Source organism: Ammospiza nelsoni, chromosome Z (genome assembly GCF_027579445.1).
Source record: "Ammospiza nelsoni isolate bAmmNel1 chromosome Z, bAmmNel1.pri, whole genome shotgun sequence".
NCBI classification, from domain to species: Eukaryota; Metazoa; Chordata; class Aves; order Passeriformes; family Passerellidae; genus Ammospiza; species Ammospiza nelsoni.
The window spans coordinates 55508300-55524939 of NC_080669.1; the positions used below are offsets into that span (position 1 = coordinate 55508300).

A 16640-nucleotide genomic window follows, 5' to 3' on the forward strand; every position below is an offset into this window, starting at 1 on the left:
CTCTGTTCTACACAGACAGCCCAATTTCAAGTAGACATGTTTCCTCCTTTGGTCTGCCTGGGTCCCACAGAGAGACTTAAGAATCCATGGCACTCATGTGGTAGACCCGTAGCCCAAAAGACATAACCCTTGTGTTGCTGCAAGTTTTCATTTCAGAATTAAAGAGTTCAAGAGATGTGTACTTCACAGAGTGGAGATTTTATGAATGCGCTAAGAGTTGTATCGTTCACATCCTGGGTTGCTGGAGGAAGGTGCATGTTAGGCTTCAATATGATGGCTTGCTGACAAAGTATAGGCGAGGTCACCTCAAATTTTACTTCCTCCCCTATGTATGGTCCTCCAACACTATCACATGATAACTCACTCTGAAGCTAATTATTCTTATAAAAAGGAAAACAAGTTCATTCATCTGAAGCCCAGGAAGCAGTTAAGAGTATGCAGTACAGACAGTCAGGAGACCACCATAGAAAAGCAAACTGGAAAGCAGAGTGATTTAAACAACAATGGATATTGCTTTAAAAATAACAAGTAACATACGATATCAAGAGAGAAATTTTTTGTATTTGCAGGTGTACATCTAAGACCTCACACAGAAACATCTGACCAAGGTACACAACAATGTGGACATAAATTAACTTCGAATGTAGCCGATAAAAATGCATGTCTTTCCAGAGGAATACAGTTTTGCAGACTTGTTACTTGGCCAAATTTAGGTAGACAATGCAAATAGTGCCTTCCTGCCAAATTTCAAATATCTCCTCTGAAGCATGAGGGCACTAGAGCTTTCCAAAGAAAATGTTACCAGAATTGAGCCCAGGAAAGCTACTGTATTTTCCACTGGCTTCACTCTCAGAGAGAGCTGGGCTGTTTTGGCTCTGACTTTTAAGAACAGGACAAGGAAAAAAATGCATACTTAAAATGTAAATTTAAAGAACTGGATGTGGCAAATATATCAGCAGCATGTAGCAACATAAAAGCTTCCGACTTTGTTGCATAGGTTGCCCTGTTAATGCCTCATTTATTATACATCATTATGTCCTCTTGACATACTCTACTTCTCTATGCTATACACTTTTTGGTCAAAAATTAACAAGGTTGGTAGCAAATGCTATCAAAATGATAGTTCTGTTTCAGATCTCTTCTTCTTGTAGCATCTACAAAGTCTTAATTACTTTCCAGACACAAAAGTACACATCAGCAAAGAGTAACCCACTACTTCACTGTTGCAGTGTTGCACTGTTACTTGAATTTAGAGACACAGCAAAGCACCTCATGTGACCCATTTAATAGAGCTGATAATTCAGAAGTTAATATACTGACATAAAATCAAGTTTTATGGAATAACTTGGAATATTTTCCGGAAGCAAAGACTAATTCAGCCAAGCTATCCCAATTAAACTTAAGAATATCACCTTTGAAAGTAAACCAGTTCACTAGGATTCAAACGACTTGAAAATTATTGTGGGAGGTGGTACAAGAGTACCACCACAGCAGAACTCTAAAAACACTTGAAAATTCTCCTGTCCTGAAACTTTTGTTGTTACTCCAACAAGATCAAAAAGGCCTTAGCAAGTATTAACCCAGTAATTGTATGCACTAACATCAAATGTCATGACACATCTGAAATCAAAATTATGACAGCTTTCAGATGTATAAATTGAGATAAATCATGGTTAGTGCCTGCACGAAGCAGACCTATCCCACTTCTGTCACTCAAAATGCCAGGGGAATTCTCCTCTCACAATCAGCCTTATCTGCTTTCAGCACTGCTCTACAACCTTTGCAAGTCTTAAGGCCCCATGAATTACAGTGAATGCTAATGGTCCTAGTTTTCAGTAGCTGTAACTAGGAGAATAAATGATAGATTAGGCAAAAGTACACGGTAAAATGTTTTGTCCACTAGTACTTTTCAGAATTGTTTCTTTAAAAAAAAACTGTCAGATTGGTTTTATTCTATATATCACATAACAGGTTAATATTTTTGTATTTTATTTCATACCCTGCAGCCACACATTCCACTGCAGTGTTCGCTATAGTTACTGAAAGAACAAGTTAGAACAGCTCATCAGTGAAAACTCATTTTCATGCTGCGTCTTTGGTGACTTGCTAATTAAGGGTTTTTGAGAGTATACAGTAATATTAAAACTCTGAAACTGCCTGGGAATTTGCTCATGGCAAGTGAATATGACTGCTTATAGTTCCCAGGAAAATAGATGTAATGGTAATTAAGTTAGCCAAGAGAAGGAGGAGATGGTTCAAGTTTCCCTATCCTTGTCCAAGGAGCGACATCTGCCCAACAGTGTAGTTAACAGACCTAGAGGACTCCTGCAAATAGGAGCAGCATTCACAAAGAGAACATCATCTTCGCGCCCAAAAAGGTAGAATCATCATATAATCCTAAATTCACACATTAGCCTGTCCCCGTTGCCTCCGCTCCAGCGCGCACACACACAGTCCATTCACGGCAAAGTGAAATCCTGCCACTTCAGGAGTTTAGCTGCTTTAAAATCGCCGCCGATGCACAGCGCCCGCCCGCGCCCGCAGCCGCGCACCCTCCGCGCGTCTCCGCCCGGCCCGGCGCCGCGGGAGGGGCCGCTCCCGCTCCGCACCTCGCGCCCGCCGCTGGATCTCCCCTCCCTCCTTCCCTCCTTCCTCTCTTGCTTCCCGGAGCGGCGGGACGGACAGACAGACGTACCCAGCATCAGGAGCAGGGGCGGCAGCGCCGCGCCCGCAGAGCCCATGGCCGGCGCGCTGCGGGGTCGGGCCGGGGCCGCTCCGAGCTGGCCGCTTCCCAGGGCGACACTGAGCGCCACCTGCTCCGAGCCGCCCCCAAATACTCTTCCTCCTCCTCCTTCTTTTCCTCCTCCTCCTCCACGCCCCCTGCGATCCACGGCCGCAGAGGGGCCGGAGGCAGCTCCTCCCGTCCCCCGCCCCTCGCTCCGCGCCCGCGGCGCAGCCGGCCGTGCCGTCCCCTGCAGGCTCTGCCGCCGGGTTGCCCCACTCTGCTCCCTCCTGGTTTGACTCCCTGGAGGAGAGACCCCCGCGCTCGGCCCGCCCGGCGCTGCCCAAGGCTGCGTGCCCAAGGGGGGCTCCGGGATCGGGACACCCACCACCCCCGCCCTGGGTACCCCGGGCAACAGCGGTTTGGAGGGCTGGGGATGCCTCTTTTTCTTATTAAAATGCTCGTTTGATGACACTGAGTCTATATCTTCTTTAAATGAAATTTTTGCAGAATATGCCCCCAGCTATGCAGGAGTGAAACAGGATCCAGAAGCCTTGCACACAACTGTCTCGGACTTGGCAATGATGGTGAGGATGTATTGTCTAGGCAAAATAGCTGCCTCTGTTTCCTTAGATGCCAGGCCAATATCCAGGTAGACAAAGAGAATCAAAGCCAGCAAAAATAGGGAGATGAGGATTTTGACTTCCTAAGCAATCAGAAAGAGTTCTTATGAAAGGTGCTGTTAAGCTTTCAGTCTACCTAGCCTTGTCAGCACTGTTTGAATACTGTATGTGCAGAGTATTTGAGAAAAATGCATTTTCTCCATCCCACAGTTCCAGTAAATACCAAAATTTATGGCACTACCTTTTCATATGGAACGTATTTCATTTTGTACAATGAATTCTGCTGAATAATTTGAACTTCTTGGCATTAACATTGTGTAATGAAAAAGACAGTTGGCCTGGAAAATTGAAATAAAAAGGCTTCCTTCCTTCCTTCACCCTCCTTGCCATCTAGGTCATGGCCATGTAGGTGTGACACACTGTAGCTATTATTTAAGGAGAGCATGTATTCTCTCAGCTTATTTGTTTTTAACCTTTGGAAAATGAACTGTAAATTAAAATGAAGAAGTTTCTCAGCATTTGTCAGCAGGTAGTTTTCAACAGGATTTTTTGGACATGGGTTTTATGTGGACATCATGCGGTTAAAGAAATCTCCACCAGGATGTTAAAATCCACTTGATGGAAGTGCAGCAGGGACCTGTCTTTGTACAATTTACATTGGATTCTTTCATTGTATTAACTTTATAGGACACACAGGAGTATTACCCAACCTAATGAAAGAGCTTGTACATGGACTCGCTGTGAGCAATTCCCAAGACATCGAACTCCAACGCCCTTTTGAAGGCCCTTGGTCAGTCATCACCAGGGACACCTTTGCAGGTCTCTGGGAGCACTCTGTTTCCCTTGCACAGTGTCACAGGAGACCTGCAGACATCTCAGGCAGCAAAAGTGCAGATAATTGAAGCAGTAACATCAGCTTCAACACCCAGACTGGTCCAGGGACAAGTGAGAAAATTGTGATGGGAAGAGCAGCCATGGGAGCTGTTTTTTCCATCTGCGGAGTGTATACATGTATGTGCCACTCCAGGACAAGGGAAAGGAAAATCTATATTTCCACAAGGAATAAGAAGAACATAATTAGTAAATACTGATGAAAGGACAATAAAAAACAACAACAACAAAAATCCACATCATAGAGAAAAATGGTTTCTTAATAATGGAATAAACCTAGACTTGCCCTCTGCCCCACCCTAAAATAACCTCTGCAGACTAATGTCTCAGTTTCCTAAGAAACAATGTCTTTGATTCAGTTACATTATTCTAATTATAAATATATCCTTAGGATATGAAACTTTCTTTCTCATCCAGATGCAATGTTGAAGAATAATTTCTCACACACAAAGGCTGTCTCCCTGGGTGCTGCTTCCATGACCAGTATTCTTCAGTGTTTACAAAGAATAGACTGTAGATGAATAAATACTGTGACAATTACTGTATTCTTCAACAATACTCCCTTAAATTAATGCTTTTGTTTTAAATTATTATAAACCATTTGATAATAACCTTCTCATATAATCCTGAACTGTACTTTGCATATTATAGGAAACAACAGTTTTTCTATTGTGCAATATTTCACCTTTTTTGACTCACTTCAGAAATTTTATACATATATTACATATATTCAGGGAAATTATGATTTACTATTGTTTGCCTACACTGATAATCAAATTACTCAGAGAACAGTTTGGTTAGTGCTCCTTATCTCTGCACTATAAAATGGGGTCTGATACACACCCTTTGCTGTACACATGTTTGTTGTTTAATGATGTTTTATAGAGCCTTGTCATGTCTGCTAGTCACTGATCATAGGGACACTTGCCAAAACTACCATATCTGCCTGACCTTATTTGCAAAGTTTCAGGCTTGGTTCTATGCAAACACAGTGTGCACATTAGAATAAACGATTTTGCTATCAAGGGCCAAACAAACTTTCTTTTTCATGGTAAGGACTGTGTGAAGCAGGTTGCTTGATCACTACGAAAAGATCACTACAGGTTTTACATTTTCAAGAAAAAAATAGAAGTTGCAGAGTGAAGATAATGAAGAAATCTTGCTTTTAAAAGTTATTCTGGTGAACACATATTTAATGATCAATTTGACAATTTATGCATGTTATTCTAGCTTTTTAATGTGATTAAAAATGTTCAAATTAATGCCAGCCTTCTCAGAGAAATATGCAGGTATCTCCAATTTTTGTCATTTGCAAGGGCTGACCAGAGAATAAGAGTTTCTGTGGTATTCAAAACTTAGCAGTTATCTGTTAATGTGTTTCGCGGAGGAAATCTTGGAAAAGTGATCAATTTACACACAGAAAGCCAAGATGAATTGCTCCAGGTCACTCTTTGATTTGTCTGGAGATGCTAGAGGAAAGGGTCACAAATATTAGTTATTGTTTTTAGCAAAAAAAACGTGTCTATAACAGAAATGTTACATTAAGGGCGCCACTGAAGGAAAAAGAACAAACTTCTTAAAAAAAGAAAACCCAAATCTATAAAGGAAATGTTAAAATTATACATGGGAGGATGTAGTTTAGACATTAGTAATAGTTCAGTTTTGAAATAAAACTGGAAAAGGTCAAAAATACACTAATGGCATTTTAGGTATCATGTAGTGAATAAGCAGAGGACAAACCAGCACTTTGCTATGCTAATGTGCAAACCACACATTTTTAATGCTTTTCGCACCTTTGGTTCAATCATTTCAAAGTGCTACACAGGAACTTTTCAGTCTTGGTCTTGCTGTACAGCACCACTCTGGAATTCCTGCTCTGGAACACCAGCATACACTTACCTGTCTCTTGCTGTATTGACTGAACTGTGTTCTACCCAGCACAGAATATATATGTATATAAAAAAATACATAGTTTTACCAATTCTTTTTTCAGGTAAGAAAAGCTTAAATCTGTCATGGGGAAATAATATGAATGGGATGTAGTGAAGCCAGTGGAGAAGTGTTCCATTCACCTGTGATCTCAAAAGTGAAATCCTGCAGCACAGCCCACTAACACAAGCTATGTTAATTTCAGGGTCTCTGGAGCAGTTGTTGTGCTACTCCAATTACCAAAGCATTTAAGCATTTAATCTTGATACAGCTTCAATAACCACATAAACTCTTACAAATAGTGTTTATCTTTAAAATATTGATCAGTCATATTTAGAAGTACCGGGTGAAAAGACAGGAGCCTCTCTTTCCTTAGAATATGCCTTTGTTTGTTTCTGACCATTTTTGTTTTGAAAAGTTCATAATTGTTTGGATTTTTTCCAAATTAAGATCTATAAATTATTCCATTTTATTTGCCTGCCATCAAAGTTGCTCAAGAATTTGATAGATATTTTTTAGCAAACTTGACTCCCTTAATTTCCACTGAATCCCTCTGAAATTTAACTAATTATGTGGGAAATATTTTAGTCTTACTGCATTATTTTGTGATGGATTTGTTTTCCCTCTTTTTTCCTTCTAAGATTGTTTGCAATTTGGGTGTGTGAAGCTAATGAAAAGTAATATTGAATATAAAAGAAACTGTTTAGTATATCTGTAACTGCTGAACTGGACCTCTTCTTTCCTAGTTATTTGCTACATTTTGTAGGATTAGATACAAACCTTGAGTTAAAGATGAAACATCACAAAAGGGGGGGAAAAATGTGGTAATGTGATCACGTGTTGTCTAGTAGACTCTAAAAAAGCATTCACATTATCACAGAATTAATTAAATTGGAAAAGAATTCTGAGATCACCAAGCCTATTCCAATGTCTAATCACCCCTCCTGTGACAAAATACCTCCTGATGTCCAATTTCAACCTCTCCTGATGCAGGTTGAGCTTATGTCCTCTCATCCTCTCACTGCTTGAATGGCAGAAGAGGTCGACGCCCTTCCAGCCACAGCCTCATTTCAGGGAGTGATAAGGTCCCCCCTGAGCCTCCTTTTCTCCAGGACAAACACCCCCAGCTCCCTCAGCTGCTCCTCACAGCACTTGTGCCCCACACCCTGCCCCAGCTCCATTGCCCTTCTCTGGGCTCTCTCCAGCCCCTCAGGGCCTTTCCTGCAGTGAGGGCCCAGCCCTGGACACAGCACTGGAGGTGTGGCCTCAGCAGGGCCCAGCACAGGGGGACAATCCCTGCCCTGGCCCTGCTGGCCACAGCATTGCTGATCCAGGCCAGGATGCCATTGGCCTTCTTGGCCCCCTGGGCACAGCCTGCCTCATGTCCAGCTGCTGTCACCAGCACCCCCTGCTCCTTTCCAGCCACTCTGCCCCAGCCTGTGGAGCTGCCTGGGGCTGTTGTGACCCAAGGGCAGGACCTGGCACTTGACTTTGTTGAACCTCACACCATTGGCCTCAACCATGATCCAGCCTGCCCAGATCCCTCTGCAGAGCCTTCCTGCCCTCCAGCAGATCAACAATCCCACCCAAACTGGTGTCACCTGCAAACTGAGTGAGTGCCCCTGGCCACTTATCAAGGTCATTGATCAAGCAGAACTTGCCCCAGTACTGAGAGCTGGGGAATAGCACTAGTGACCAAATAAAATCTACAGAACATGCACACCTTTGCACATGGCCTAATGGCACCATTTCAGTCATGTGCCACCAAACCTCAGAAGGGGCATGTCCTCTCTTAGCACATGGCATCTCTTCCATTACCATCCCACCAGCCCTTCATGCAAAGAACTTTCAGATTTTATTCCAGTTTTTGAGGGCTGGCCTGTTGGTTCCTCCCAGGACAAATTTTCTTTGAAAATTAATAAGATTTTTGCAAGCTGGTAAGGAATACATTATAAAAACATTGATAACAAAAGGAAGACGAAGGAAAAACTTCATTCTTTATTGAACTCAATGGGGGAAATGTTGTTTCAAAGATGAGGAAAAGGTTGATGTCCTTAATGCTTTCTTTGCTTCAGTCTTTAACTGTAAGACCAGTAATCATCAGGGCAAGTGGCCCCCTGAGCTGCTTGACAGGGATGGGGAGCAGAACAGACCCCTGCAATCCAGGAGGAAGTAGTCAGTGACCTGCTGTGCCACTCAGACAACGGCACCAGAAGGGACCCACCCAAGGGTACTGAGGGAACTGTCAGAAGAGTTAGCCAAGACATTCTTCACCACTTACTGTCAGTCCTAGCTACCTGGGGAGGTCCACAGGTGATTGGAGGTTGGCCATTGTGATTCCCATGCACAGGAAGGGCTGGAAGGAAGATATGTGAAACTACAGGTTTGTCAGCCTGCCTTTGGTCCCCGGGAAGGCTATGGAACAGATCTTCCTGAGTGCAATCACACAGCATTTACAGGACAGCCTGTAGGGATCAGAGGGATAACACCCAGCCATCACAGGTTTAGGAAAGGCAAACCCTGCCTGATCTTCTTTGATGGCCTGGTGACACACCTGATGGATGAGGGAAAGGCTGTTGATGTTGTCTACCTGGAGTTCAGTAGAGCCTTTGACAGTGTCTCCCACAGCATTGCCCCGGAAAAGGGGCTTGGACAGGAGCATCTTTGCTGGGTTACGAACTGGTTGGATGGGCCCAGAGAGTGGTGGTGAATGGTGCTGCATCCAGCTGGTGGCCAGTTATTTTTGGGCTTCCACAAGTCTCACTGTTAGGCAAGTGCTGTTCAATATGTTTATTATCCTGATCAATATCTTAAAGATTTGAACGAGGAGATTGACTATACCCTTACTAAATCCAGAGTCTATGCCAAGTTGGGCAGAAGTGCTGATCTGCTGGAGGGCAGGAAGGCTCTGCAGAGGGATCTGGGCAGGCTGGATCATGGTTGAGGCCAATGGTGTGAGGTTCAACAAAGTCAAGTGCCAGGTCCTGCCCTTGGGTCACAACAGCCCCAGGCAGCTCCACAGGCTGGGGCAGAGTGGCTGGAAAGGAGCTGGGGGTGCTGGTGACAGCAGCTGGACATGAGGCAGGCTGTGCCCAGGGGGCCAAGAAGGCCAATGGCATCCTGGCCTGGATCAGCAATGCTGTGGCCAGCAGGGCCAGGGCAGGGATTGTCCCCCTGTGCTGGGCCCTGCTGAGGCCACACCTCCAGTGCTGTGTCCAGGGCTGGGCCCTCACTGCAGGAAAGGCCCTGAGGGGCTGGAGAGAGCCCAGAGAAGGGCAATGGAGCTGGGGCAGGGTGTGGGGCACAAGTGCTGTGAGGAGCAGCTGAGGGAGCTGGGGGTGTTTGTCCTGGAGAAAAGGAGGCTCAGGGGGGACCTTATCACTCTCTACAGCTGCCTGAAAGGAGGCTGTGGCCAGCTGGGGTCAGTCTCTTTTCCCAGGAAACCAGTGAGAGGATTAGAGGATGTAAGTTCAAGCTTCTCCAGAGGAGACTTAGATTAGAATTCAGGGACAATTTTTTCACAAAATGGGTGGTTAAGCATTGCAGCCCACCTGGGTGGGCTACCCAGGTGATAGCAGAATCACTGTCCCTGGTGGTGCTCAAGAAATGACTGGACATGGCAATTTGTGCCGTCGCTTGCTTGATACTGTATTGTCAAAGGGTGAACTTGATGATTTTGAGGGCTTTTCCAAACTTAACAATTCTATGATTGTTAACTATGTTGTAGCAGAATGTTATGAAGCATATGTTATTCTCTAATATTTGTTGGCTGGTTTCTATAGGCAATTTTCCAAATACTGGGAATTCATGACACATGGGAGCCAGGACACTGAGTTAACTTTGGTACTTGCTCCAAATTAACAGCAAAAACCAAAATTCAGTAGTTTCTGAGATTCCAAAGATTTTCAAAACCTTCCTCACCAGAGCTCTTTTTTTTTTTTTTTTTTTTTTTTTTTCTGGCTAACAGGGTCATTGGAAGTTTTACCTGAACCCTAAAGGTTTTGAGATGCAACAGCATCTATTCTGGCACAGTGAAAAATGGCTGAGGTTGGAGTAATAGGCTTCTGTCACTGGGATTTTATGAGCTGACATCTAAGAAAGTGAGCTATTAGTGGCTATTAGTTTGGACCATGAGAAAAGAAAAATGACAAAGATTTCTTGGTCTGTTCTCCAAAATGATAGAAAGTAATTTACATTTCTCAGACTATGTCTACTGTCACAGAATTGCTGTACTTTGAACACTCTTCAGGGAAAACTGAGGATATCCTCTGTTTTTCATCTTAATGATTCTGATTGAGTGAAAATATGTTGTAATGGAAAATAATGTGAAGAAACTTTCACTAGAGAAAGAGATTCTATTCCTTTATCCCAGGAAGAATAACAATACCCGGAACATGAATAAATCTTAAGGACCATAGGTAATACTGAACTAGATAGGCGAAGCTTTGCAATAAGTATTAACTTCCAATATCAAATCAAACTGAACCATAACCAAGAAGTGTGATTTCACTACCACTGAAAAGTGAAAGAGTGGATGAAGGGGATGGACAGTGTGCCGAGACAGCTGGCTTGCTGGATCTGTAAGTCAATCTACTTTGAATACTTCTGCTCTCTATCTCATGTCTTTGAAAATCCCCAGGAGATGCAACATTCAGTGAGCCCTTGAGGAATGTCTGTCCTTTCTGAGAATGCTCAGAAACTGAGAAAAGAAGAAGGGCAGAAGGGTAAGAGCAAGCAGGGAAAAGCAGTAAGTAGGTCTATTACACCATTGTGCTAGAGTCAGAATCAAAATCTGCCTTTTAAGGTCTTTCACTCAATTTTTTTTTAAACTGAATGAACAAAATCAAATATCTCTGAAGTGTCAGCCCTCAGTCTTTCTAATTAAAGCATGATTTCACAGATGATAACTCATTTTATCTCCCACTTTTTAAAGCAGAATCCAATTGTGCTGTCTAAATTGTGGTATCAGCCATTTGTTACTAAAACTTCATCAGCACTTTATTCTGTACGACTCTCTATTGTTACAGGGCTCAAACCACACCCACTGCATGAAATTATATTATCTCTGAACTGTGAAGTGCTAAGTCCTGCTTCTGATAAACACAATGAATTATATCCAATTCTGTGAAAATCACACATCACATTATAGTTCTTGCTGTGAGGAAGTGATTCTGGTGAATTCCACTGAAAAGTAATTTAGACCAACCAACCAACCAAAACTAGAAATGGATTCCCCCCCGCCCCCCCCCCCCCCCAATTTTCATTGAAGTGCTCCCATTGGGCAAGGTCCAGCAAACTCTTAATGATCAGATACATACAGAGTAGTTAATTTGGTAAGCACTCCCCGATGACTAGACAGGATGTTGCTGTTAGAGAACTGTGATTCAGCATCAAAGCAGTCTTCGATGAGAGAACAGTTATTACATATTTTGTAATGTTTTCTAAAAGTTAATGGTGATATAAAAGGTATAATCTTTGTCTTCTAGGAAGTTTTGATACAAACATTTACTAGGTCTAAGGACATTAATGAGAATCATATATAATTATGCAAGACCATAAACTATTTGGGTTACAGGAATAAATTGTAAGAGGAATCTCTGGACAGGAAGAATGGTTAGATGAACAAATAAATGTGTCTTTCAACTTTTATTTAGTGTCATGGAAACAACTCTATGCCAGGAAGTCATATGATCTTCTAAAAAGCTTTCAAACATGGATATAAGCACAAAGTCCATGAAACTAATGACAATGTATTTCTGACAGCTTGACCGCATCAAGCTTTCCTGGATGTTATGCTGTGCAAGAATGCTTGTTTCTGCAATGCCTTTCTATTGACAGGCAGATGAATCTGTTTTTAGGTGCTGAGATGATTTAATAGTATCCTTATATCAATAACAAGTAAACAAACTACACAGGAGACTTGTTAAACTCTTAATTTCTTTTTTAATCAATAAAGCACATGGAATACTTATACAGGAAAAAGAAAATGCTGTGCAGAATGTTGTGGTTTTCTTAAAAAGTATGTAAATCCCCGTTTATTCATGTTAAGTGGTATAGTTAAGAGCAGTAGATTCTGATTATCTTATCTGCCTCTATTTTTGAATGGGTCATCATCTATACAACAGGCAATTGAAGAAATTAACCAATTAGGTTATGCAGAATTCATTAGATGAATATGACCCTAACTCCAGCCTTTTGGTGTCAGGTGAGATGAAAACCCTTGGATTCAGTTTAGGGTGGATTCCCCTGACTCAAGCTCTGAAGAAGCGGAACACAATACTCAAAATGATTCAGCACAGGATATGTACTAAAGGGCTCAGGTAAGGGGTCAGGGTATGTGGGTTGTGTCTGTAGTAATGGCTCATAGTAATGACTTAGAGTGAAACCAGACAAGCAAAGGAACTGCCCACAGAGCACAAACAGCTGCTCAAGATTGCTCCAATGGAGATGCTGTTTCCTGGATTTCTAAAATCATGTATGGGATCAGCAACCTCTAGAACAACCTGATATTGAGGCAGGAGAGTGCAGAGAATCCCAACCCTATAGAAAAGTAACTTGTCCATTTCCATTAAGTTACCTACTTCAGTGCTGAAGTTAGGTACTGAGCTGGGTGGGCCAGAATCCTTTAGTTGCCTAATTTCTATTTACACACCCAATTTATTATTAATTTTTACAGAAATTTGCTTCAATAAAAAATATTTATCTTCATAGTTATTAGAATCACGTTACAACCCTATTGTGTCTATTTTTAGGAATAAAATTGGTTACATGCTGTAAAATTAGGTTCTGGTACCTTTAGTACCTGCCAAATTTAAGTGAGATGTTCCTGATGCTTGCAATATTGCTTTCAGTAGGTTTTTCTGTTGTATATCATGAAAAGCAGTAAAATACTGCTCTTCCAGTGCTGTGTGGAAAGGCTAGTATGGATAAAAATAACAAGTTTACTAATGGCTAAGAATCGTGTAAGAATAATGTGCTATAGTGCTATCCCCTTGACATACTTGTACGTATGTATGTATACTTATCTTTTAAATAGATATTATACATGATAATAGGACAAATGTGCAAAAAAGAGAAAGCATCATGAAAGAGAAAAGCAGTGTGGTTATACAAAGCTTATTACTGTTTTTACACTGCAAAGAAAGTCTAAAATGAAACACTGATCTTAAACATACTCTACATTGATAAACACTATTGATTTATTTTTGCATAGTCTTCATCTAGGGAAATAGACTGTTCTTGACATGTATTTTTCAGTTAGGCTGATGCTTTAAAATAAGAAATGAAATGAAAAGCTCTGGTTATCAGCTTATCATAACTAAATAGTGAAAGACTTAAAAGTACGCTGCCTAAGAATTACGTGTGTCTTACACAACTTGTGAGTAATTTCATGAAGCCAGGAAAAATGACCTCATTGTTAACAAACGGAATGAATAATAATAAATACAAGTATTTCCTCATCTACCATAAATTTTCTACGTGTGCATAGGTGAGTCACAATTCCTTCAAAATTCTGTTCCTTTACAAACTTATTAGAGCTTAACAACACTGCTATGCCTTTTCAGAGATACTGTGAGAAAAAAAAAAATTACAATGCCAACATGTTCAAATGCTATGATGACAGGTGCTATTTAATTCTTTCAAACAAATGGGCAAAATAATACATTTTCCTAAAGTAAAACCTACATCTTACATGGAACTGAAATCACTGCTGTATTAATTTATCTTCACAGTTCAACAAATAGATTTTTGGTTTCTTTCACAATGAAAGAAGCAGGGTTTCTATCTACAATTCCCCTATGTCACTTTTTTGCTTCCATTCATGTGTTCAGTGCTCAGAGCCCTTTCAGGCAGGGGGCCCTTCCAGCTGTCCAGATGAGCACAGCAGCCACGTCCCACTGCCTAAGCAGATCTCCCAGGCTCTGCAAAGCACAACCACCCACAGTGTTCCCATGGAGGGCTCTGCCCTCTCCTCTGACTCATTCTGCTACCTTCAGCAGACTGCTGCTCTGAAATAACCACCTTTCCCACAGACTCCTGAGAAACTGCCAGCACTTTCAAACTCAATCCCACTTGTTGCGTCCACATAAGCTAGCCTTTCCCAATAACCACTTTCTCTAACTTAGGAACTAAATAAAAGGCACTGAAAAGAGACAACACCTTTCAAGCAATGAAACACCTTCTGGCACACTGTGAGAGTTTTACTTGTCAGCATGTTCACCCCAATCTATATTCTCTTCTTGAAAAATAAGTGTTTGTAAAATTTTTTGCTCTTTTTTAAGCTATTACTATAAAGACAGTGATAAGCAAAAACCTTTTAGAAAACTGCTTTTTTTTTTTTTCCCTCAGTGCTATTTGTCCCAAGAGGAGGAACAAATTTTCCTGGCTTCCTTAGCAAGGCAAAGCTTTTCTGCCAACAAATATGTCTTACAGAACTTAGAACACCTCCTCAGCATTTTCTGATCTACTGGCAATCAACACTGAGTCATGCTGAGGCAGCATTACAGTTTGCCAGCATGCATCCTTTTTCTCCTGTTAATTTCATGTGGCTCCAAGAAACACAGGAAGCGCTCAAGGTCATGGCACAGCCATGAGCCTCAAGGAGAGATCCTCATGGGAGGAAGACAAGTGCATGAAAGAAAGGAAGAAACTGAATGATCTAAATAGAAAGAAAAAAAATTCTTAAAGAAACCTTTTGCTATCTACATTTCAGTGTATTCTCATATAAACTTTTAATCTTTGACACAAAATAAACATCATTTTTTAAGTGCTTATTCAGTATGCAAATTCTTCATCACTTCTTAAATTCCTAAGTAATAAAGATGAGCTGTGACTTATAATACTAGAAGAAGCTTGCCAGTGCTGAATTTCCTATCTGTGCTCTTTTGATAATTTTAATTTTGTACACTTTAAATTCATTGGATTAAATAGCTACACAAGAAATTTACAGTGACAGTTTATGAAGCACCCTGCTGGCTACTCCAAGATATACAGCAAGAGTCAAACTTTCAGGGTGCCTCTAAACATTTTCTGCATAAATATGGGCATTTCAATTTGCAGATAAAATTATGCCCCTGCTTATTTGAGTACAGTGTGCAATCAGATGGGCTTGAATGATTTGCATGTTTTTAGGCCTGCCAAAAATATATTTCAAGTTTAAACAGTTATGTGGTTTAATGGATCAACCCTTTATGGTCCTTGACCATAAAAGTCTCTTTCTTGGAGTATCCTTCATTCAGCTGGACGTGCTAAAATGAGCAGAAAGGGAAATCCATGGTATTTCAGTAATTTTCACCCAATATTTTGGAGGTGTTTCTGTCTTCTGAGTTGCCATTGCATCAGCTATCACAGAGGATTTGGTGCATTGTCAAAGTTTACATGTTCTGCCTTGTGAATTGAGAATCTGCTTCCACAGAACTGACATTAGGAGGGAATTTTGAAAAGTATGCATTTTCCTTTTGAAAATCATAAGGTGATAAAAAAGACCGGGATTGCTACATACGAGCTGACCTGTTGTGTAATTTGGAACGAAAAATGATTCAACATACATAGGTATATAAAAATATGATTACAAACTTTCCGTATTCAAAAAACATTAGAATCTTTCAACTCAGTTATTCTCCAAAAATGAGCAATGCTTAAAGGTATATTCTTGAAGATCAAAAAATGCTGCAAGGTTGTTAATTCTTTTTTTGCATAATTTCTTTGCATGTGTTCTTGATTTTCTTCTTGTTTTTCTGCTTCTTGTTTTTTTTTCATGCACCAGCATTTGGAAAGCATTGTAACGACCGCATATAAGTTCATAATTTTACAGTAACATTTTGGAGGCAGACCTGAGCAAAATTTTCTCTGTTTTTTTAATTTTCTTTTTTTTTTTTTTATTTCTCCATTTTCTTCTTTAATGGCCTTTTGAAAAATCCAGCCTGCAAAAAAGAAAAAAAGTTACTAAGAATTGTTCAAACCATATAAACCATAATGGCTACATTCATGTGTTGGTTCTTATTACTATTTTAATACTTGCCCTGCTATACAAAGTTAATGAATATTTTATCACGTCACTGTTTTTCCTGGAATAGAAAAACTAAGTACTGTTAATATATAGTTGAGTGCTGAATCATTGCTTTGCTCACATATTGTCAAGGATTAAAGTGCTTAATAGTAATCAGTTAATCAGTTGAATAAATAATATTTTATTTTATAATGTAAAAATTTTCAAGAGAATATGCATGTTGAAATTTTTAAGCTGCAACCTTCTAACTTAATTTTGAGCAAAATATTTAGCCTGGAGAAGAGTGCCCACTTGTGGCAAGACTTTCACCACAGGGCCTAGCATCTCTTGCACAACAGAAAAAAACCTAGCTGACGGAGGTCACAGCCAAAGCTGATGGAAAAATTCCTTAAGAAACCCTTACTCATACTAAAATATATTCTTTTTTTTCTTTCCCTAACATAATGGCAATATAGGTTTGAATCAG

General features: G+C 40.7%; 1 protein-coding gene across 1 annotated transcript in view; it reads right to left on the reverse strand.

Moving 5' to 3' along the window:
• Positions 1-12085: 12085 nt before the first annotated feature.
• Positions 12086-16640, reverse strand: part of ITGA1 (integrin subunit alpha 1) — a 73178-nt gene continuing 68623 nt past the window's right edge. Inside the window, exon 30 of the mRNA XM_059492715.1 lies at positions 12086-16088. Coding sequence (XP_059348698.1) covers positions 16044-16088 — 45 coding nt within the window. The 3' untranslated portion in view covers positions 12086-16043. The remainder of the gene's footprint in view (positions 16089-16640) is intronic.